Below are 23890 nucleotides of genomic sequence, written 5' to 3'. Positions count from 1 at the left end.
CTCCATAGATAGGTTCCTGTGTGGTGAAGGTAGACGCCCCAAGTGGCCAGGGTTTATTTTATGTTTGATTTTGTTTATGCTGTTTGGATGCTTGCACTTGTTTCCAGCAAGATGGAAGAATAAACCAAATTCTTTGTTTTCAACCGTCTTCGGCTGTTTCTCTGTATCGTTCTGTGTGGAGTGAACCCATCAAGGGGGTCACACACCCCCGCTACGAGCTAACCCCTTACAATATATATACTGTTCTTTCTGCCTGGAAACTTGAGATTGTCCATGGAAACCAAAAAGTGTTCCTTTTATGTCAAAAGTGGTTTTAGACCAGCTAGAAAACAGTGATCGTAAATTAGAACACTTGTAGAATTGAGCGATAGCGAATCGTGGGGAAATGAATTTTATTATTATTACATTATTATTTTGTATAATTATTTATAGCTATTTATTATATTATAATTTTCTGTTTCAAACTTTATCTACTAGACTCTTGTTTGGACAGATTTAAGTGTGTTATTCCTAAGAATTACAGGCCTACAATACTATACTGTACTATAAAACGCCAAATGTAAAACAATTGTACCGATTTGAGTCGCAAAAATCTCACTTAATCATACCGCCAGGGTGCTTACAAAGGTAAGGGGCATTCTCCACCTGGTGACATCACCTGGTTGCCCCACCCCCTTGTGACATCACAGTCCAATGCATGCTGCCCCTGACCCATTTAAAAAAAAACACAGCACCGCAAAACACACAGATGTGAACTATATCCATAGGAAACCATGTTAAATGGACTGTACTGAATTTCTGCACATTGGTGTGAACGTAGGGTAAGGGGACAACCTGGAAGGCATTTCCTCTCATTTTAGAGATTCCCTTTGATTTACTGTTGCACCTCCAGGACAGCCAGTGCAGGGTGCCATCAAAAGGTATTGAAATCCTCAGGGGTTATGCCACGTACACACGTTTTTCGCAATGTGAATTTTTTTATTTTTGTTATGTCATTAAAAACAATCGTGTGTGGGCTCAAGAGCATTTTTCATGACGTTAAAGCGGAGGTTCACCCTAAAACAATTATATAACATTACATCCAGCATACTTCCGACATGTACAGTATGCTGGTATTTTTTTTTTTTCGCTGTACATACTGTCTTATAGTTCTTTTTCACCCGGCTTCCGGGTTCTCACTCCGGCGGGGAGTAGGCGTTCCTATGAAGAGGCGTAGATGATTGGTTTGCAGATAAGGCGCGTCACGCGTTCCGAAAATAGCCGAACTGGGACTCGGCTCTATATGGCGCCTGCACAGTCAGCTCTACACGGCAGGTGCCGTATAGAGCCGACTCGCAGGTCAGCTAGTTACGGAAAACTGGTGACGCGCCTTATGCGCCAGGGGAAGTTTTTCACCAGACGTCAATCATCTAACCTCTGAATAGGAACGCCCAGTCCCACGGGAGCCAGAACCCGGGAGCAGGGGGGGGAAAATAACAATAAAACGGTATGTACGGCAAAAAAAAACACAGCATACTGTAGATGTCGGAAGTATGCTGGATGTAATGGTATATAGATGTTTTTTAACTTTAAAAGTGGCCATTAAAAATTTAGAACATGCTCTAAATTTTCGCGTCGTTTTTAACATTGTCGTTTTTAACATCATAAAAAATGGTCGTGTGTGGGCTTTAACGACGTAAAAATAACGCGCATGCTCAGAAGCAAGTTATGAGACGGGAGCGCTCGTTCTGGTAAAACTAGCTTTCATAATGGAGATAGCACATTCATCACGCTGTAACAGACTGAAAAGCGTGAATCGTCCCTCACCAGTTTTACTAACACAAAATCAAGAGCAGCCCTAAGGGTGGCACCATCCGAATGGTACTTCCCCTTTATAGTGCCGTCATACGTGTTGTACGCCAGGGCGCTTTGCTAGAGCATTTTTTTTTTCACGATCGTGTGTAGGCAAGGCAGGCTTAACAATAATCGTGTTGAAAAAAACGCAGTTTATTCTAGACCATTAAAAATGGTCGTGTGTATGCGGCATTAGATTTGCATATGCACCGGTTACCGACTCGAGAGTCAACAAACTACAAGACTAAGAAAAAAAAATTGTTCAGCTAGAATCTTCCTTACTGTACTGGTTCATTAATGCAACCATAAAAGTTTTAAAGAAAAAAGGCAAAGGAGACCGATAACATTTTTAAATTGGAGACCATTTTTATACATTAAGGTGGGTATATAAATTGTACATATGCTTGCTGTATGTAGCTTAACCTGAGGATCCTTTTAGTGGTTAATCTGACAGTGTTGGGATATTTCATTGTCCATTGGAACTCCACAGTTAATGAGTAAAGCAAGTTTCTAATCCAGTATCCAATATCACATATCATGGTATTTGCACTGTACAGATGTGGCATGATATGTTAGCATCAGATGGCGGTAACTTGGTTTTCCAATAAAGGCTCCAGCTTTGGCTTTTGAAAGTCCGTTTGTGATTCTGATTTGAACTCCCGGGAAAAGTCTGTAGTTGGATTTTCGTTGTGAGTTTAGATTCTCACTAAGCAGCATAACAATAATTATATGTATCTCTTTATCAAGTATATTTCATAAATTTGTCAAACAAAAAACGCTTTATAGTCATTTATTTCTAAAGTAAACAGTCTTCCATTGGAGAAAAGGATTAAGTTGAATTTTAGTATAGGACGCCTGTTGATGACTAGGCTTTCTAGAGAGGAAAGAATACTTCCTGTTGAACTGTACCATGATATTCTGTCACCTTTCTGACTGTAGTGGATCACTGTAAAAAGATAAAGGATTATGAGCTCTGGAGCAAATTGCAAAATACATGGCTAAACTACACACAGTTGTGCTCAAAAGTTTACATACCCTGGCAGAATTTATGATTTCTTGGCCATTTTTCAGAGAATATGAATGATAACACAAAAACGTTTCTTTCACTCATGGTTAGTGTTTGGCTAAAGCCATTTATTATCAATCAACTGTGTTTACTCTTTTTAAATCATAATGGCAACAGAAACTACCCAAATGACCCTGATCAAATGTTTACATACCCCATTTCTTAATACCGTGTATTGCCCCCTTTAACATCAGTAACAGCTTGAAGTCTTTTGTGGTATTTGTGGATGAGGCTCTTTATCTTCTCAGATGGTAAAGCTGCCCATTCCAGTTCCTGTAAATTCTTGGGCTGTCTTTCATGAACTGCACGTTTGAGATCTCCTCAATGATATTGAGGTCAGGAGACTGGCCACTCCAGAACCTTTACTTGATTCTGCTGTAGCCAATCACAGGTCGACTTGGCCTTGTGCTTTTGATCATTGTCATGCTGGAATGTCCAAGTATGTCCCATGTGCAGCTTCCTGGCTAATGAATGCAAATGCTCCTCCAGTATTTTTTGATAACATACTACATTCATCTTGCCAACAATTTTGGCCAAATTTCCTGTGCCTTTGTAGCTCACACATCCCCAAAACATCAGTGATCCACCTCCGTCTTTCACAGTAGGAATGATGTACCTTTCATCATAGGCCTTGTTGACTCTAAAAATGTAGAGTTTATGGTTGTGGCCAAAAAGCGAAATTTTGGTCTCATCACTTCAAATGACTTTGTGCCAGAAAGTTTGAGGCTTGTCTCTGTGCTGTTTAGTGTATTGTAAGCGGGATACTTTGTGGCATTTGCGTAGTAATGGCTTTCTTCTGGCGACTCGACCGTACAGTCCACCTTTCTTCAAGTGCCTCCTTATTGCGCATCTTGAAACAGCCACACCACATGTTTTCAGAGAGTCCTGTATTTTACCTGAAGTTATTTGTGGGTTTTTCTTTGCATCCCAAACAATTTTTTGGGCAGTTGTGGCTGAAATTTTAGTTGGTCTACCTGACCGTGGTTTGGTTTCAACAGAACCCCCTCATTTTCCATTTCTTGATTAGAGTTTGAACACTGCTGATTGGCATTCTCAACTCCTTGGGTATCTTTTTATATCCCTATCCTGTTTTATACAGTTCAACTACCTTTTCCCGCAGATCCTTTGACAATTCTTTTTGCTTTCCCCATGACTCAGAATCCAGAAATGTCAGTGCAGCACTGGATGAAAGATGCAAGGGTAAATCAGGAGTCCAGAAACACATTTACCTTTTATACATACACACTAATTACAAGCAAACAGATCACAGGTGAGGACGGTTACCTTTAATAGCCATTCAAACCCCTTTGTGTCAACTTGTGTACATTTTATCAGGCCAAAATAACCAGGGTATGTAAACTTTTGATCAGGGTGATTTTGGGTAGTTTCTGTTGCCATTATGATTTAAAAAGAGTAAACAGTTGATTGATAATAAATGGCTTCAGCCAAACACTAAGGGCCCTTTCACACGGGGCGGATCAGTAATGATCCACCTCCGTGTGTCCGTAAGCTCATCGGGGATCGCTTCGTATATCCCCGCTGAGCCGGCGGCTGACAGGGCAGTCCCCGCACACTGTGCAGGGACCGCCCTGTCTTTTCTCCGCTCTCCCCTATGGGGGGATCGGATGAACACGGACCGTGTGTCCGTGTTCACCTGATCCGATCCGCAGACGGAAGAAAAAATAGGACATTCTTCCGTCTGCAAAATCGGATCTTTGCGGAGGCGGGTGATTACGGGTGTCAGCGGATGTTTATCCGCTGACACCCGCAATCACATAGGGACCAATGTATGTCCCTTTTTCATCCGCAAATGGATGGATGAAAAAGCGGACATACGGTCCGCATGTCTGAAAGGACCCTAACCATGAGTGAAAGAAATGTTTTTGTGTTATCATTCATATTCTCTGAAAAATGGCCAAGAAATCATAAATTCTGTCAGGGTATGTAAACTTATAAACACAACTGTATAATAGACTTGTTTTACTTTTTAAAAGGATTTGTTTTTCTATCCATCCAGTCCTAAAAAGTTACAATCCTAGCCAGGTTAGTGACCTGACATTTTTCCAATGCAATTAAGCAAGGCAGCTAGGCCACCTTGCTCCTGACCTCCCCACTGATCAGCCTGTGACTGGACAATGAAGGAGCAGCAGAAAACTGATGAGGTCATCTCTCTCCTCCCTCTTTCAGCACACTCATTTTTATCTTTGGATCAAAATACAGAGCAACCAATCAAATTTAAACTTTAAAGGTAAATCAGTGAAAGTTGATTTCAGACTGACTGCTCTGGGCTACTGCCCTTTACATTTTTAAATGACACTTCACTTCTGCGGTTCCGTGGAGTCTCTTACCATATAAGTGCCGAGAAAGCTTTAAGAAGCTGAAATTACAAGATAGTAACAGTTCTAGTATCTTCCCTCTCCGTGATCTGGAGCTTGGTGTCATCAAGGACTGGAATTTTCATCCCAAAGTTTCAACATGCCTTTAATTGCTACCCGAAAAACGCTCATTTGAGCCTTTGGTGTGTGCTCTGTAAGCAAATGATGAAATGTAAAAAAACAAAATATATTATTATTAGTCTTGCGTTATCACCGGTTTACTGTGCTGCGTTAAATGAAAGAATGCTACTAATTGCATGTAGATAATGACAAAATACATTATATGGGCAAAATTATGTGAATACCCTTCTAAATGATTGAGTTGAAGTGTGTCCAGTGAAGGGGACTGTGAATACCACAGATTACAAAAACATTTTAGACAATTGTGCACTTTCAACATTGTTAAAGCATTTTGGGGAAGGTCCTTTTTCTTTTTCATCATCTTTGTGCTCCTGGTTTGGCATGGTTTGATGAGCTTTGTCTGGAGGACCTCAAGTGACCTGCACAGAGCCCTGACTACCTTACAACCCTACAGCGAGCCAGGTCTTTTCTTACAACATAAGTACCTGACCTCACAAATACTATTTTGGCCTAATGGTCTCAAACTTGCAAAGATAAGCTCCGTACACACCAGTGGCGGCTGGTGCCCAAAATTTTTGGGGGGGGCGCAAACAAACAAAAAAAAACAATTGCAGCCTCACTGTGCCCATCAATTGCAGCCACTGTGCCCATCAATTGCAGCCACTGTGCCCATCAAACGCAGCCACTGTGCCCATAAAATGCAGCCACTGTGCCATCAATTGTCACTACTGTGCCATGCCATCAAATGCAGCCACTGTGCCATGCCATCAAACGCAGCCACTGTGCCATCATTTATCGCCACTGTGCCCATCAACTGTCACCACTGTGCCATGCCATCAAACGCAGCCACTGTGCCATCACTTGTCACCACTGTACCCATTGTCACCACTGTGCCCATCAATTGTCACCACTGTGCCATGCCAAAATCAAACACAGCCACTGTGCCATCAATTGTTACCACTGTGCCATCAATTGTTACCACTGTGCCCATCAATAATCAATTGTAGCCACTGTGTCATCAATTATAGCCACTGTGCCCATGAATTAAATGCTGCCACTGTGCCCTGTAAAATGCCCCCCCCCCCGCCCGGCACTTACCTTTCTGGGGTCAGCCATCCTGCTTCCATCATCCCTCGATGTCTTCTCCCGCCCTCGATAACGCTTCAGCCAATCAGGTTAGCGGTAACCAGACCCGGTGAACCTGATTGGCTGAGACGCCTGTCAGTGTTATCCAGGGAACACACCCCCTGTGCGTCCCCTGGATAACTATTTGGAAGCCGATTACAGCCTGAGGGCTGTAATTGGAAAGCCTATCAGAGCCGCTGGCTCTGATAGGCACTTCCAAAGCCAACCAGCTGCCGTTATTCAGATGGCCGACGCTCACCAGGGGACCGGCTATCTGAATGGTGGGCGGCAGCAACAATGCATAGATTCATGCAATGCATGAATCTGTGTATTGTATTTCAGTGGTGGTGCAGGAGAGAGAGGGGGCGGCGCTCCTGCGCCATCTATGGACGCACCGCCACTGGTACACACGCTCGGTTTTCTCGGCAAGAACCAGCAAGAACTGGCCAGAATCTAAACAAGAAAAATAGAGAACATGTTCTCTATTTTCTCGTCGTGAGATTCTCTGCAGTTTTGTCCTGCCGAGAAACCCGAATGTGTGTATACTTACCTCTCCATGGAAACCCACGCATGCTCGAAATGACTTTGACGCATGCTTCTAAGGCATAGGTAGGGTGCAGAAAAATGGCGGCGACGGCATCGAATGTGACGAGCGCATGCTCGAAGTGCGCGATAAAGTCACCACGTTCTTGCCTTTCAAAAGAACAGCGGTTCTTTTAAATGGAGTGTCTGTACACTTGGGCGGCAAGAGATTCTTGCCAAGAATCTCCTCAGGAAAAAAAGTTTTTTTCCTGACGAGATTCTGGCCCGTGTGTACAAGGCTATAGTCTTAAATCTTGTTTTTTGTAGAAGAAATGGGTACAAAGGCATGATGGCACATTAGTATTAATTAAAAGTTGTATCAAAACATATAGCCCAAAATGGTGGTTATAAAATAATAAAACAGCGCTAAAAGTGGATAAAGTCCAGTGTAGATAATAAATGTTAGAAAAGTCCACAGGTGGGTACAGCAGGACACAGTTCAGAGAAATGTGAGAAGTGCTTCAAGGGTTGGAATGGTGGTGCATCCTACACCAATAGTGACAAATTATAATAAGGTGTTGCGCTTATATTAACTGTGTTCCTACAAGTACAATAGTGCAAATTGATACCTGGTACACACCCTAATTAGGAGGTATCATAACATGCAAAATTAATGAAAGAAACCAACAATGAAAAGATAAATGTGAACAGTCTCGTGCTACATGTAATATAAATCAAGTCCCACTTGGTGTCAGCATGAAACCTTCAGAGAAAGGAAACTTCACAATCACTTGAATATGTAAAACAAGGATACTAGTCCCAAGCTGTATTCAATGCAATGTACTTCACCCCTGGTTCTCCTGTTCATTCAGGGTGGATCAGCTCATGTCAGGGAAAGAAAGGAAACCGACATAGTGCAAAAACGTATGTGCAGATAAAGAAATAAACTTGGCAATACGGCGATTGCACTCACGATACACCCGATCAAAGAAAAGCTCAGCAATAGATTCAAAAGATGCCGCTCAGTGCTTGCGATCTCCTCAGACAGACGGATCTCCCGTCGATCGCGTCACTAGGCTCCTCCCCCACGTGTTGCGTCACTCGACACGTGACTTATTCATGAATAAGTCATAAGTCATTTAACCCCTTCCCCGCCCCCTAGTGTTAACCCCTTCAATGCCAGTCACATTTATACTGTAATTAGTGCATATTTATAGCACTGATCGCAGTATAAAATGTGAATGGCGCCAAAAATGTGTCAAAAGTGTCCGATGTGTCCGCCATAACGTCGCAGTCCCAATAAAAATCGCAGATAGCCGCCATTTCTAGTAAAAAAAAAAAAAGAATAAAAATAATAATTCTGTCCCCTATTTTGTAGGCGCTGTAACTTTTGCGCAAACCAGTCGCTTATTGCGATTTTTTTTTTTTACCAAAAATATGTAGAAGAATATGTATCGGCCTAAACTGAGAAAAAAAAATGTGTTTTTTTTTTTTAAATTGGGATATTTATTATAGCAACAAGTAAAAAATATTGTATTTTTTTCAAAATTGTCGCTCTTTTTTGTTTATAGCGCAAAAAATAAAAAACGCACAGGCAAACAAATACCACCAAAAGAAAGCTCTATTTGTGGGGAAAAAAGGACGTAAATTTTGTTTGGGAGCCACGTCGCACGACCGCGCAATTGTTAGTTAAAGAGACGCAGTGCCGGAAGCTGAAATTTCACCTGGGCTGGAGGGGGGTATATGTGCCCAGTAAGCAAGTGGTTAAGATATTTATGGTATATTTTTTTAATATAATATATTATGCATTTCTAAATAGAATCTATCTCAGAGACCTTTTATTATAAACTATAAATCTAGTATTTATACACCTATCAGAATCTGCCGATAGGAATTTTCTCCAACCTTTTTTCTATTGATATATTATCTGTGCATTAGTTTGCCCATTTTTATTTTTATTTTATTCAATTGATGTCGATTATTTGCCCTTTGGGACATCATAGGGTACTTTGAGTCTTTTACTCATTTAAAGCGGTGGTTCACCCTAATTGTCAAGTTTTTCTTGTTAAAACCAGCAGCCATTGTACTGTATCTATCCGTTTTTTTTATTTTTTTAATAGGCCTCCTTACCTTGGAATGAGGGCCTTTTGTGAGCTGTCACTCACATTTCCCCGCGGGAGTGGGCGTGGTTTCGAAAAATCACCGATCAGCGCTATGTCTCCTGGGAGCGAGTCCTGAGAATCCCAGGAGACGCGCTGTGTTTGAAATCCCGCGGGTCACGTGACTAGTCTGGCTAGTCACAGCGGGGAGTGTCCTTTTCAGGACGCTGCCGGCCGTTGTCCTAGCAACTATGCAGTGTTGACGGCGCGGCTCGCCGTCACACTGCATAGTTGCTAGGACAACAGCCGGCAGCGTCCTGAAAAGGACACTCCCCGCTGTGACTAGTCACGTGACCCGCGAGATATCGCGAGATTTCAAACACGGCGCGTCTCCTGGTATTCTCAGGAGACACCGCATCCCGGAAGATAATACAGGAGGGATTCACGGTGCCAGCAGTTAAGATGGCAATGTCCATCATCAGATTTTATAAAATCTTCTTTTGGGGGAAATCGTCCTGGTGGCGGCTGCGACTAGGAGACTGGTGAGTACAATTTTCGTTGTACCATCAGCTTTACAAAAATGTCTTTAAAAAAAAACGTTTTCCCGCGGAACTACCGCTTTAAGTTTGAGTTTTCCTTTTTCCTCTTCCTACATTTATATTTATATGTTTTTCCATATTTTTATGGATATGTATCTTTATATTGAAACACACACCCTTATACGGTTTAAACTACCGTTTACTTTAAGGGTTAATGGGTATACAACGGCTCCATTCGGCATACAAATGTTAAAGGCTTGTGACTCTGACGGGTAATTGATATTGCTGGTCTACACCCTATACGCTGATGGGTGTTTTACCTTAACTGTATACTGATTACCTCATCAGGGATATGTGTTTTATAGTGACACTTCTTTGCCGTGCAACTCCGGTATAGATTTAATACAATGTTTTTACAGCCGATTGGCTCCCTGTTTTGTGTGCGGAGGAGAGCGGTGACTACACTCTTTTTATGATATTTACAGTTGATTTATTGTACGTAGATAGGAAGCGGGGTGTTGTTACACGGGTTCTTTTCTAATTAAAGCAGATTTACACTATATTAGTGCTTTTGTTTTTTATGGTCGGTGAGTGGGAATTAACCCTTGCTGTTTCTGGAGTGATGTTGGAGGTCTGATCAGAAGGAAATATTTACAAGGCTCAGTTAAGTCAAATCTGGTGAGTGTGAACCCCAGAGGGGAAGTGTACCTCACTTTTGTGTGGTGAAGATTGGGAGTCGGTGTAGGGTGCACTACCATTCCAACCCTTGAAGCACTTCTCACATTTCTCTGAACTGTGTCCTGCTGTACCCACCTGTAGACTTTTCTGACATTTATTATCTACACTGGACTTTATCCACTTTTAGCGCTGTTTTATCATTTTATAACCACCATATGTTTTGATACAACTTTTTATGCTTTGATAAATGAGTCTTCATTTATTTTTAAACAGCTGCTGCAATCTTTTTATCATATCATACTGTTGGGTATTTTGATATTGATATATTCTAATATATTTTTAATTATTTATGATCATTTTCTTATGCTTACCAGTATCTCATTAACAAGTTAATTAACCCTCTCTGGCGCCGGGAAGTGCACTTTGGTACCCCCTTTTGTTGTTTTTTGTGCACTCTATATATACATTAGTATTAATGTTCATGGTTTTGTAAACCTCATAGAGGTATAATGCTCCACAAACTTTCAGCCAAATATTGAAGTGCTGGGAAACGATCACGAACATCTCATTAGAATTAACAGAATGGTAAGAAATTGCAAACGATCTATCCAAAATATCAATCAATACAACGTTGATAGAATCCAACTATATACAAGACATTATGAAGAGGGTACCTGGTGCCCACGAGAAATGCGAAAATGCACACAACGGCCTCTCCTAAGGTGCAGCGTTTTAGGCACTGTGGCCAGCTTGGCACCAAGTACCATATTTGGTGGCAATACACCAAGGTACTCAGGTTTTGGATCAAGTAATATATAATGGTTAACGATAAGCCCCCCTAAAAAGTAATGTCTGATGGGGTCCTATGGCCAAATAATGAGGTATGGTAAAGGTTTATCCTTTGCCTAAATATTTTGCTAAACTGTCCTTCTTACCCATCTTGCATGGCTTGGATATACAGATTATGTTTCTTTCAGACTAGAGTTCTACTTTAAGGAGATTTTTACAAACAACTAATACAAAAAGTTTACACAGTAAATAACAGGAAGGCTATATTCCCACTGGCGATTCAGGCCGCTGCGAATTGTAGCAGCAGGAATCTTCTGATTTCTGCTGTGGCCCTGAGTGGCTAGGTGCAGCCACCAGCCCCATTCACTATGACAGGTCGCTGGTAGCCGCAGCTCCCAGTAACATCCCCTCTTACATTGGTGGTCATTGGGCCTCTCACTATAGTGCCTCCATTATCAGTGGAGGCCCGTTCACTAACGGCGCAGGGGCACCGCTCCCCTATTCCATGCGCCTGGCCCCTAATCTACATGCTGGGTGCCGGACGCATGAATTTCAGTAGGGTTTTTTTTTTTTTCCAAGCACATGATTATGACGATGAGGCTCTAATTGGCTTAAAAAAAGGGTGCTCTGCGCCCTTAGTCCACCCAGTTGTGTGACAATAGCAAATGAATATTTACTATTGTCTTCCTGCTTCTCCTCCCGGCCAATCAGGAAGCGGGTCCTGAGACCCGATTGGTCAGGAAATCTTAGGGGACTCCCTGCCAATCGGGTCTTAGGACCCACTTCCTGTTTGCAGGAGAAGCAATGCCTGATCGGCCGGGAGGAGAAACAATGCCCCCCCCCCCCCCCGCTCTCCTCTTGGCAAGCTGGAGCAAGGAGCAGCATCGGCCTCCTAAGGTAAGGCCACTGATCACCACCATCTATCTACCACGGGAAGGGGGCACTGATTGCCGCCATCCGTTTCTTTCCGCCCTTGCCACTGTCCATTATACTGCTTCCCATTATAGTGGTGCTCTATGTAGTATAGTAAGTAACTCCAGAGCCACCATTATGTCCCCCATCAGAAGTGTTTTCAAACTTTTTTCGTTTTTTGGCAACAAATAAAAAACCCCAGGAGTGATTAAACACCAACAAAAGAAAGCTCTATTTGTGTGAAAAAAATATATATTACAGTGTTGTTTGGGTACAGCACTGCATGACTGCGTAATTGTCATTCAAAGTCTGACAGTATTAAAAGCTGAAAATTCACAGTATTAAAGCAGTTAATCAGTATCTGAATGTAGGGCAGAATGCAAAAATTAGAAGCTCATAGGTGTGGGCAACATAGGTACAGTAAAACCTTGGTTTGAGAGTCACTTGGTTTGAGAGCATTTTGCAAGACAAGCAAAATGTTAAATACATTTTGACTTGATATACAAGCGATGTCTTGATATACAAGTAGCGCAATGTCACAACTGAGTATAAAAAGAGAAGAGAGGCACCTCTAAGTGTAGCAACATGGTACAACATTTAGCAACTCACATGGTTGATGATTAAAACAGACACATCTAAGTATGCAGGCATCCGGGGTAAAGCTGTCCACATAGGGGATGGTCTATGTCACAGGTGTCAAACACAAGGCCCGCGGGCCGAATCTGGCCCACCAGGCCATTTCATGTGGCCAGGGATTTTTTTCAGGGGGAACTTGGGGGAACTCAGTTCCACCACCTTTGGCTCAGACCCTTTGGTGCCTGATCACCACAATCACTTGTAAACACAGAAGTCTGGTTTCTTTGTTTACAAGTGACAGCTTTGTAACCCCTGAACTCTGCACTCTGTATGTAATGCAATTCTGGTATTTGATGCCCCTTTAAGACCCTCCTACTGTTTGTGAAATCTGAACGGGTCGTGGTTGAGTTCCTGCACCTATTTTCTGAGAAAAAAAGCTCTGCATGTGGCCCTCGCACCTCTCCTGCAGCCCTCCTCTGGTCCTACTCTAGACCCTTACTTTCTGCTTTCAGGCAATGCATCCAGCTTCTTCCCAGCAGCAGCATAAGGAAAGGGGGGTGTACTGTGATGTAAGGGAGAGTGGGGATTCAACTTCTGATGGTGGGGTGGTTCTTGACATCTAATGTAAAGGGAAAGGGATGCACTGGACATCTAATCTTACAGATACAACCGGCCCTTTTGAGGGCAATCATAATGCTGATGTGGCCCACAATGAAATGGAGTTTGACACCCCTGCTCTATGTGGACAGTTTTACCCCGGATGCTTGCATACTTAGATGTGCCTCTTTTAATCATCAACCATGTGAGTTGCTAAATTTTGTACCTTCAATAAATGTAACCACATTGCTACACTAAAGCCCTGTACACACAATCGGTCCATCTGATGAGAACGGACCGATGGACCGTTTTCATCGGTTAACCGATGAAGCTGACTGATGGTTCGTCGTGCCTACACACCATTGGTTAAAAAAAACGATCGTATCAGAATGCGGTGACGTAAAACACAACGATGTGCTGAAAAAAATGAAGTTCAATGCTTCCAAGCATGCGTCGACTTGATTCTGAGCATGCGTGGATTTTTAACCGACGGTTGTGCCTACTCACGATCGTTTTTTAACTATCGGTTAGGAATCCATCGGTTAAATTTAAAACAAGTTGGCTTTTTTTTAACCGATGGCGCCCACACACGATCGGTTTGGACCGATGAAAACGGTCCATCAGACCATTCTCATCGGTTTAACCGATCGTGTGTATGCGGCCTTAAAGGCGCCGCTCTTATCTTTTATACTCTGTAGCTCCTGCTGGATTTTGCTTATAATCCCCTTGTGAAAGCTTCAATTTGTGGACATTTTATGGTTACACAACTTTCTCAAATTGCTGTAATCTTTTTATATGGACTATAAACAGAAAGGCTTACGAATAAATGGTTGTGGAAGGAATCATCTGAGTTTCCATTATTTCTTATCGGGAAATTTGCTTTGATAAACAAATGCTTTAATTATGCTCGCAATCCAAGGTTTTACTGTTTTGTTTCATAGACACTTTTGACACGTTTATAGATAAATATGAGCATTCATTAAAGCACATAAATATAAAAGAACAATAACTTTTGTTACAAGCAGATGAATACCTGACTCTGAACTCTGTGGTGTGCCCTGTGTGACGCAGTCAGGATCGGAGGAGCAGGTGCGGCACTTTACAAGAATGTTCTGACATTTACAAAGCCCCTGAACCTCACCCTGTTCTGAATAAATCTGAAAAACAAATCATTAGGTATTTAGCATTTTTTCAAATCAGATATATCAAATGAACATAACATTTTGGACATGTTTTCAGTACTAGTGTTGCATATAAAACAATGAACACCTTCTGCTGTTGCTTAACCGCTTAAGGACCGCCGCACGACTAAATACGTCGGCAGAATGGCACAGCTGGGCATATGGACAGGTAAGTCCCCTTTAAGAAGCCCAGCCGTGGCTCGCGAGCGTGCCGCCGGCGGCACGCTCGTGACCCGGTCCTGTGCTCCGTGACCGCGCCCATGGGACCCGCGGACCCAATCGCCACCGGTGTCCCACGATCGGGTCACAGAGCTGAAGAACAGGGAGAGGTAAGTGTAAACAAACCTTTCCCCGTTCTTCCTAGTGTGACTGCCACCGTTTCCTGTCATAGGGAACAACGATCAGTGACATCACACACCCAGCCACCCCCCCCCTACAGTAAGAAACACAAATTAGGTCACACTTAACCCCTACAGCGCCCCCTCCTGGTTAACCCCTTCACTGCTAGTGTCTTTTACAGTAAACGGTGCATTTTTATAGCACTGTTCGCTGTAAAAATGACAATGGTCCCAAAATAGTGTCAAAAGTGTCTGATGTGTCCGCCATAATGTTGCAGTCACGATAAAAATGGCTGATCGCCGCCATTACTAGTAAAAAAAAAAAATATTAATAAAAATGCCATAAAACTATCCCCTATTTTGTAGACGCTATAACTTTTGCGCAAACCGATCAATAAGCGCTTATTGCGATTTTATTTTAACAAAAATATGTAAAAGAATATGTATCGGCCTAAACTGAGGGAAAAAAACGTTTTTTTATATATTTTTGAGGGATATTTATTATAGGAAAAAGTAAAAAATATTGAATTTTTCTTCAAAATTGTCGCTCTATTTTTGTTTATAGAGCACAAAATAAAAACCGCAGAGGTGATCAAATACCACCAAAAGAAAGCTCTATTTGTGGGGAAAAAAGGACGTCAATTTTGTTTGGGAGCCACGTCGCACGACCGCGCAATTGTCAGTTAAAGCGACACAGTGCCGAATCACAGAAAGGGGCCTGGTCCTTTTAGCTGCAAAATGGTCCGGGGCTGAAGTGGTTAAGGGAGTTTTTTTTGGAACCACAAAACGTTCAGACGCTTTTTCCGTTAAAACATTTTATGACTCATAAATGTTATTGTTTGTTGACAGTCATCTTATTTGCAGAAGACTAAAGTTAATGTGTTGAAGAGGAAGTATTTTTTAGGAAGCAGTTACATCCCTCTATTAAAAAATGTATTTTCCCATGTAGTTTTATTCTTAGTTATTGAGTAATACACTAGTATTAAGCCCTGTACACACGATCGGTTTGTCCGATGAAAACAGACCGATGGACCGTTTTCATCGGACAAACCGATCGTGTATGGGCCCCATGGGTGAAAAAAATTAAAAATTTTCCTATGGATAAAAAAACGATCGAAAAAAACTATCATCTGTGTCGAAGTCCATCAGTCAAAAATCCACGCATGCTCAGATTTAAGTCGACGCATGCTCAGAAGCATTGAACTTCATTTTTTTCAGCACGCCGTAGTGTTTTATATCACCGCGTTTTGGCACGGTCAGATTTTTGACCGATGGTGTGTAGGCAAGACTGATGAAGTCAGCTTCATCGGATATCCGACGAATAAATCCATCGGACTAGATTCCATCAGATATCCGATCGTGTGTACGAGGCTTCAGGCTGGGAAGGCGCCTTTTGCATTTTTTTGCCTAATGCATTTTGCTATAAAGCTGAACTCCAGGCTTGATATAAAAGACACAAGTTAACACGAAAGACGTCCACAGTGCGGCTCTCAACTGCCGGGTGGATGTCCCTGGACGTCCTTTTATGTGCATTCCCCGCGCGCGCCGCTGGGGGCGCGCAGCGGGGGAACACTCCGTCCGGCGCATTGCTGAGATGCCGATGCGCGTGCCTAGCGGCCCGCGATGTCCGCCAGGTACCCGCAATCGACGGTGACAGCAGGGACGTGGAGCTCTGTGTGTAAACACAGAGCTCCACGTCCTGTCAGGGAGAGAGGAGACCGATGCCGTGTCCCTTGTACATAGGGACACAGCATCGGTCACCTCCCCCAGTCAGTCCCCACCACACACAGTTAGAACACACCCAGGGAATACATTTAACCCCTTCCTCACACCCTAGTGTTAACCCCTTCCCTGCCAGTCACATTTATACAGTAATTAGTGCATTTTTATAGCACTGATCGCTGTATAAATGTGAATGGTCCCAAACTTGTGTCAAAAGTGTCCGATATGTCCGCCGCAATATCGCAGGCCTGACAAAAAAAATCACAGATCGCCGCCATTACTAGTAAAAAATAAAAAATGTATTTATAAATCTATCCCCTATTTTGTAGGCGCTATAACTATTGCGTAAACCAATCAATATACGCTTATTGCGATTTTTTTTTAACAAAAATATGTAGAAGAATACGTATCGCCCTAAACCGAGGAAAAAAATATATATATATTTTTTTAAAATTGGGATATTATTATAACAAAAAGTCAAAAATATTGGGCTAGATTCAGGTAGAATTAGGCGGGCGTAGCATATCTCAGATACACTACGCCGCCGTAAGTTTGAGCAGCAAGTCCTGTATTCACATAGAACTTGCGCTGAAACTTACGGCGGGGCAGTGTTACTGGGCCGGCGTAAGCCCGCCTAATTGAAAATAGGCTGGTTGGGGGCGTGTTCTATGTAAAATACTAGTGACCCCACGTATTTGACGTTTTTAATGAACGGCGCATGCGCCGTCCGTGGACCTATCCCAGTGCGCAAGCTCCAAATGACGTCGGCCAATCGTCATGCTTTCAACGTGAACGTAAATTATGACCAGCCCCATTCACGGACGAGTTATGCAAACAACGTAACATTTTAAAATTTCTATGCGGGAACGACGGCCATACATAACATTGGCTGCGCCATGTATTTGGTGGAATAACTTTACGCCTGAAAACCCCTTACGTAAACGGCGTATCTTTACTGCGACGGCCGGGCGTACGTTTGTGAATCGGCGTATCTAGCTGATTTACATATTCTAGGCGTAAATCAGCGTACACGCCCCTAGCGGCCAGCGTAAATATTGAAGTACCCAGAGAATACAACTACAGATGTCTATAAACATATGTAGAATTTTAATAAGACCATGTAAAAAGACACATAGCTAAAAAATCACACACTACTGTGCAAATGTTTTAGGCAGGTATGAAAAAATGCTGTAAAATAAGAACGTTTTCAGAAATAGAAGTTTTATTTGTTTAATTTTTATCACTTAACAAATCCCATCAATATTTAGTGTGACCACATTTTCTGTGCTGATGGCACTGCTGGACACCTTCCGATGTCAAAGGGAAGTAAACATGTGTGTTTCATCTGCTAAATTCAGTTTCCCTGGCCGATCATTGTGTTTAAGGTCCTCGATGTTGCTTATTTCTTTGTGTTTCTTCAATAGAGCTTGAACAGCACATCTTGAAACCCCAGTCTGCTTTGAAATCCTTGCTTGGAAGAGAACTTCACTGATGCAATATAACTACCTTGTGTATTGTTGACACTCACTGTGCAAGTTACCGACTGTGAATCCAGCAAAATAGCCAGACCATCACGCTCCATGTTTGGCAGTTGTCGTCTCACATCAAGGAACTATTCTTTCACCTAATCGGTGGCATACAAAAACCCTGTGTGATGAACTGAAGATCTCAAATTTTGATTCAGCGTTCCAGAAGACCTTGTTCCAGTCTTCAGCAGTCCACTGGCGGTGCTTCATGACCCAGGTCAAGCCTCCTCTTATTATTTTGCCATCTTAGGAATGGCTTTCTTACAGCCACTCAACTTGTCAAACCTGCAGCTCCAAATCTTCTCTTCACAGTTGAAACTAGACTTCCTTGAAACTAGACTTCCTCGATCAGCTGTTGTCCTGTGAGCCGCCTATCACACAAGCTATAAGAACAACAAACACTAAACCTCAGTGCTGAGATTTTGTGTTTGTTGTTCATATTGCTAGCAGTCCAGTCTCCATGAACAATTCAGCTGCAGACTATCCACCCTGGACGTTTTCCACTTGGTAGACCCTAATATTGAAGCGTTGGTTTCCCCGAGTTGGGGTTTATGATAGCTGTCTCACAAGCTGTTGACTCTCAGAAACTTGTCCTCTGATTCTGTTGTAGCTTTGGGTCTGTCAAACCTCTTCCTGTAAAGCCTCGTACACACGGCCGGGTTTCCCGACAGGAAAACTGCGAAGAGAGCTTTTGGTCGGGAATCCCGGCCGGGTGTATGCTCCTCGCAGTTTTTCCGATGGAAGAACTGCCCAAAAACCGCCGGACAAAAACAGAAAACCTGCTCTCTTTTTTCCCGCCAGGATTCCTGGCTGATTTTTTCCCGGCAGTTTTTGGCAGTTTTCCTATGGGAAAAACTGCGATGGAGCATACACATGGTCGGGATTCCCGAACAAAGCTCTCATCGGAGTTTTCCCGACGGGAAAACCTCTCGTGTGGATGGGGGAAAAGTTACGAAACAGGTTCTCGGTCGTCCCCCCCCCCCCGGGATTTCCGACGGATCTTTTCCCCGTCGGGAATCCCAGTTGTGTGTACAAGGCATCAGAGTTTCTTCCCATTTCCAAGTACCTTTTGATGGTGTGGGAAACTGTTCTTGTTGTATACTGTACCACAATACTGTCCAAATATTGCTTAAGAGGCTATAATAATACAGTATGTTTACCTTTGTACCATTTCAGGTTATTCACTGGACTTGAACTGTTTAAATTTCAATAAACTGGAAAAATGGAGGTGTACTCAAACCTTTTCAGTGTATACTCTTCTGATGTGACTGTCTTGCTATCCCCTGAACAAAATTAGAAAAATGCAGTGGAGCTAACTACCATGTGGACATTCCATCTTCTGATATAGAGGTCTATGGTCGAGAATGACGTCAGGAGGCCTATGGTGAGAAGCAGGGCACAAGGTGGTGGAGGGGTTGGCATCAGCAGGTGGGATTGTGTTCTAGCGGGGCTTGGGCCTTGTGGTTGGGTGCCAAAACTAGCCAATGACAAAGCCCCACTTACAGTATTTAGTTCTGCTTTAAGAAAACTCTGCATTACAGAAGCTTAGGCTGTAGGTTAATGTTTTTTGTTTCTTTATTTTATCTATTTCACATAATGCATCTACTTATTTAAATAGTGTTAAATAGATCTCTAGAACAGGGGTGATTACCTGATTGGTTTCCTTAGAGCATGGGTCTGTCAAGAGGTGATAGCATCCATCACAGCATAGTCCTCGAAAGAAATGTGCTTCAGCTCTACAGTAGATTTCTGATCTCTGGAAACAAAGTGATTATCAGTAGGCTTTTTTTTTTCTGCCCTATATTTTATTTTAAGAGATTTGAAGTAGATCTATGGGCTATGCGCTCATAAAGTGCCCCTGCCCATTGAAATCAATGGACAGCGCCGGTGGTTTTAACCATTTTTCGGCCGCTAGCAGGGGTTAAAAGTGCCCCGCTAGTGGGTGAAGAGCGCCGCAAAAACGACGATAAAGCACCTTCAGGGACATGTTCACTTGCTGCCTAATATATCCCACCCACTTTCCGGTGCCATTGTAATGAGATATTCAGTGTTATTTGTGTTATTTTTCAGTGCATAATGTTATGACTGACTGGTGTATATTATTATATTTTTTATTATTATTATTATACAGTTTATTAGTATACAGGTGTGTGTGTGTGTGTGTATATATATATATATATATATATATATATATATATATATATAATGAAAGAAAAAAAGAATGTGGTGTTGTAATTGGAATAGTGCCCCTTTTATTTTATAGTAAGTGCAGGGCTCACTTGCTCGTCAGTGGAGAGGGACTGTCTTACACTGGTAGAAGGACCCCATTAAGGCCCCTTTCACACATGCTTTCCGGAACGCATGTCCGCTTTTTCATCCATCCGTTTACGGATGAAAAAGGGACATAGTTTGATCCCTATGAGATTGCGGGTGTCAGCGGATGAACACATGCTAACCCCCGATCTCATCCGGGTCCGCAATCCTCCGATTCTGCAGACGGAGGAAAACTATTTTTTTCCCAGCTGTCATCGGATCGGATGAACACGAACAGATGGTCCGTGTTCATCCGATCGCCCCGTAGAGGATAGCGGAGATCTGACAGGGCGGTCCCTGCACAGTGTGTGGGGACCGCCCTGTCACCCGTCGGCTCAGCAGGGAACAACAGAGCGATCCCCGCTGAGCAAGCGGAGGTTCACTGGACGGATCATCACGGATCCGTCCCATTCGAAGGAGCCCTTATACTTGGGGTCAGTAGAAAGAATGTTTATCTTACAGACAACTAAAAGGGTATTTGGTAACTTAGCTAAAACCTAAGAGGACAGGCTGTACTAGTTCCACAAGCTGAGTCTGCTGAGTGACGCTAGGGCTGCCACAATTCTGGCACAGTCAGGTGGGTTATCAATTTACTGCTCTAGTAACCTCTGGAGAAGCCATGATTGAAAAAAAAGTTGCTCTTGAGTCTATTACAATTTGTATCTATGATTTGTAAAATATTTTACAGTGCTGTTAGTATATTCATACAGTGAACCCATGACTAAGTCACGTGCCGAGTGACGCAACGCATGGGGGAGGAGCCTAGTGATGCGATCGACGGACACTCGTTCGTATGAGGAGATTGCTACACTGAGCGGCAAAGGGGCTACTTTTGAAGCTGGTTTTTGATCCGGGGATTCGTGAGTGAGCTTGCAAACACTGCATTTACGTTTCCTTATACTATAGTATTGCACTATATTCCGTTTCCTTGTCATTGCATGAGCTGTGTTATTCCGAACCAACAGAGTGTCAGCCTGGAGCTAAAGTCAACACTGCGAACACCACCAACACAGCAGAGGACTGTTTGATGTTTGTTTTTTCCCTCATAGCACTAGTTTGAGCTCATTGTACTGGTCTATGGCTGATAAGGGATGTGTGGTTGTTGTTTCATATAAACGGTGACATTAATCCTTTATATTTTTTTAGTTTTTGGTTCACAGCACATGGGTTCTATAATTACCTTCCTAATTAATACCTCTCATTAATGTTTTTTGGTCGTATATTTTTGGTATCATTGGCACTCATTGTACTCACAGCAGCAAATGTTGATATCAGCGCATCACTAATATCTTTTTTTTTTTTTTTTTTTATATTCATACAGTGCTGCCAAAGTCAGTTGTGAAAAGAGCTATAAAGGAGAAGTAGGGCTAAATCTCTTTTGGCCCTACTTCTCCTGTGCATCACGGGAGTGCACTTCCTTATACACTCCTGTGACCTGTAGGCTACTTTCACACTGAATATCTCATTACAATGGCACCTGAAAGTGGGTGGGATATATTAGGCAGCAAGTGAACATGTCCCTGAAGGTGATGTATTGAAAGCAGAAAAAATTAGCAAGCATAAGGATTTAAGCAAATCTAAAAAAAAGTGCCAAATTGTATTGCTTTTTTTTCCCCTAAATAGCTTCCTTTACCTTAGTGCAGTCCTCCTTTACTTACCTCATCCTTCCATTTTGCTTTTAAATGTCCTCATTTCTTCTGAGAAATCCTCACTTCCTGTTCTTCTGTCTGTAACTACACACAGTAATGCAAGGCTTTCTCCCTGGTGTGGAGAGAGCCACTTGAGGGGGGAGGGGGCGAGCAGGAGTGTCAGGATGCCCACTAACACACAGCTCCTTTCTCTATCTGCAAAGTAGAGAGCGTCCTGACATGCCTGCTCGCCCCCTCCCCCCTCAAGAGGCTTTCTCCACACCAGGAAGAAAGCCTCACATTACGGTGGTGAGTTACAGACAGAAAAACAGGAAGTGAGGATTTCTCAGAAGAAATAAGGACATTTAAAACCATAATGGAAGGATGAGCTAAGTGAAGGAGGACTGCATTAAGGTAAAGGAAGCTATTTAGGTGTAGCGCTCACCCCCAAAGGAGCCGCTGGATAATTTGGGGATCGGCATATTAAGTTACCAAGTTCTCTTGTCTAGGGGTACAACTTGTGAGTGTGGATAGGAAGTAGGCATGTGCATTTCGTTTCGTTCCGAATCGAAATTCGGACAAATTTTTCATTATTCGGACATTCGGATGCATACGAATTCCCGAATTGTAATATTAACGAATTAACCGAATCCGAACAAACGTTTTCGAATCGAAATCCCACGTACGAAATTCGATCGAATTCGAAAACAAATTCTATTCGAATCGAATTCGAAAACAATTCGATTCGAAAACAAATTCGAATGAAAATTTAAAGCAAATTTGAACCAAAATAAATATAAAAAATTATAAATCGATTTCTAAAAAAGAATACACTAAAATAGAATATAAAATAATAAAACAATAGAATGAAAATCAAAGAATAGTAAAGAACAGAATGGAATTTAATAGAATGTAATCAAATACAATAGAATATGACCTGGCTTCTTCTATCTATCTTCTATCTATCTTCCATTTTCTGAAATTTGAAATTCATATAGAATGAACTCAAATTCAAATAGAAAAATATTAGAAGAGTAGAATAATTATATATATATAATTATATATATATATAATTATAATTTTTTTTTTTTTCTGTTCTATTCTAATATTTTTCTATTCGAATTTGAGTTCATTCTATATGAATTTCAAATTTCAGGAAATGGAAGATAGATAGAAGAAGCCAGGTCATATTCTATTGTATTTGATTACATTCTATTAAATTCCATTCTGTTCTTTACTATTCTTTGATTTTCATTCTATTGTTTTATTATTTTATATTCTATTTTATTGTATTCTTTTTTAGAAATCGATTTATATTTTTTAGATTTTGATTCAAATTTGCTTTCAATTTTCATTTGAATTTGTTTTCGAATAGAATTGTTTTCGAATTCGATTTGAATAGAATTTGTTATCGAATCCGGTCAAAATATTTTTGAATCCGACCGGATTTTTCGAAATTCGGTCAAAAACGAACAAATTCTGAAAACGAATTTAACACATGTAACGAATCTAACTTAATGAAATTAATTAAATACCGAATTAAAACGAAACAAAACAAATTTTTCCCTTTTGCACATGCCTAATAGGGAGCAAATGTTCAGACAACAGTGTGAGTTTCCAATGCTTTATTCCAAGGCCAACATAGCCAACATCAACATGGCACACAATAGAAAAAGGGTTGATGAGCAGAGAGAAAAAAAACTGCAGTATCGGGCCTTGGATATCAAGAGGATGGAGAGCAAGCCTGCTCTCAGCAAAGACAGTTCAAACATCGCCACTCCCGCCAGAGTAGGTAAAGTGCCCCTGGACAGGTGATTAACTTGAGCCTGGCAGCCAGAAGGCCACTTGCAAATAAAGTCACTGGGAGGAAAGCAGGGCCCTTGTACAGGCCTGGTATATATTCGAATATGGTTAAATGGTAGAACTAGCGAATCCTCCCAGTAAGTCCAATTCAGGGTCACCAACAGACAGCTAAAATGTACCTGTCATG

General features: G+C 42.0%; 1 protein-coding gene across 2 annotated transcripts in view; it reads right to left on the bottom strand.

The window, feature by feature from the left end:
• Positions 1–2174: 2174 nt before the first annotated feature.
• The window catches only part of VWCE (von Willebrand factor C and EGF domains), a 99691-nt gene continuing 77975 nt past the window's right edge, over positions 2175–23890 (bottom strand). For both annotated transcript variants that reach the window (XM_040328383.1, XM_040328384.1), the window contains 4 exons: positions 19611–19715; positions 14226–14349; positions 5248–5426; positions 2175–2779 (listed from right to left, as the gene is read on the bottom strand). In XM_040328383.1, the coding sequence (XP_040184317.1) occupies positions 5341–5426; positions 14226–14349; positions 19611–19715 (315 nt within the window). In that variant the 3' untranslated portion in view covers positions 2175–2779; positions 5248–5340. The remainder of the gene's footprint in view (positions 2780–5247; positions 5427–14225; positions 14350–19610; positions 19716–23890) is intronic.

The sequence above is a fragment of the Rana temporaria genome, chromosome 11, assembly GCF_905171775.1.
Source record: "Rana temporaria chromosome 11, aRanTem1.1, whole genome shotgun sequence".
Taxonomy (NCBI): Eukaryota; Metazoa; Chordata; class Amphibia; order Anura; family Ranidae; genus Rana; species Rana temporaria.
This window is presented reverse-complemented; position numbering and strand designations above follow the sequence as displayed.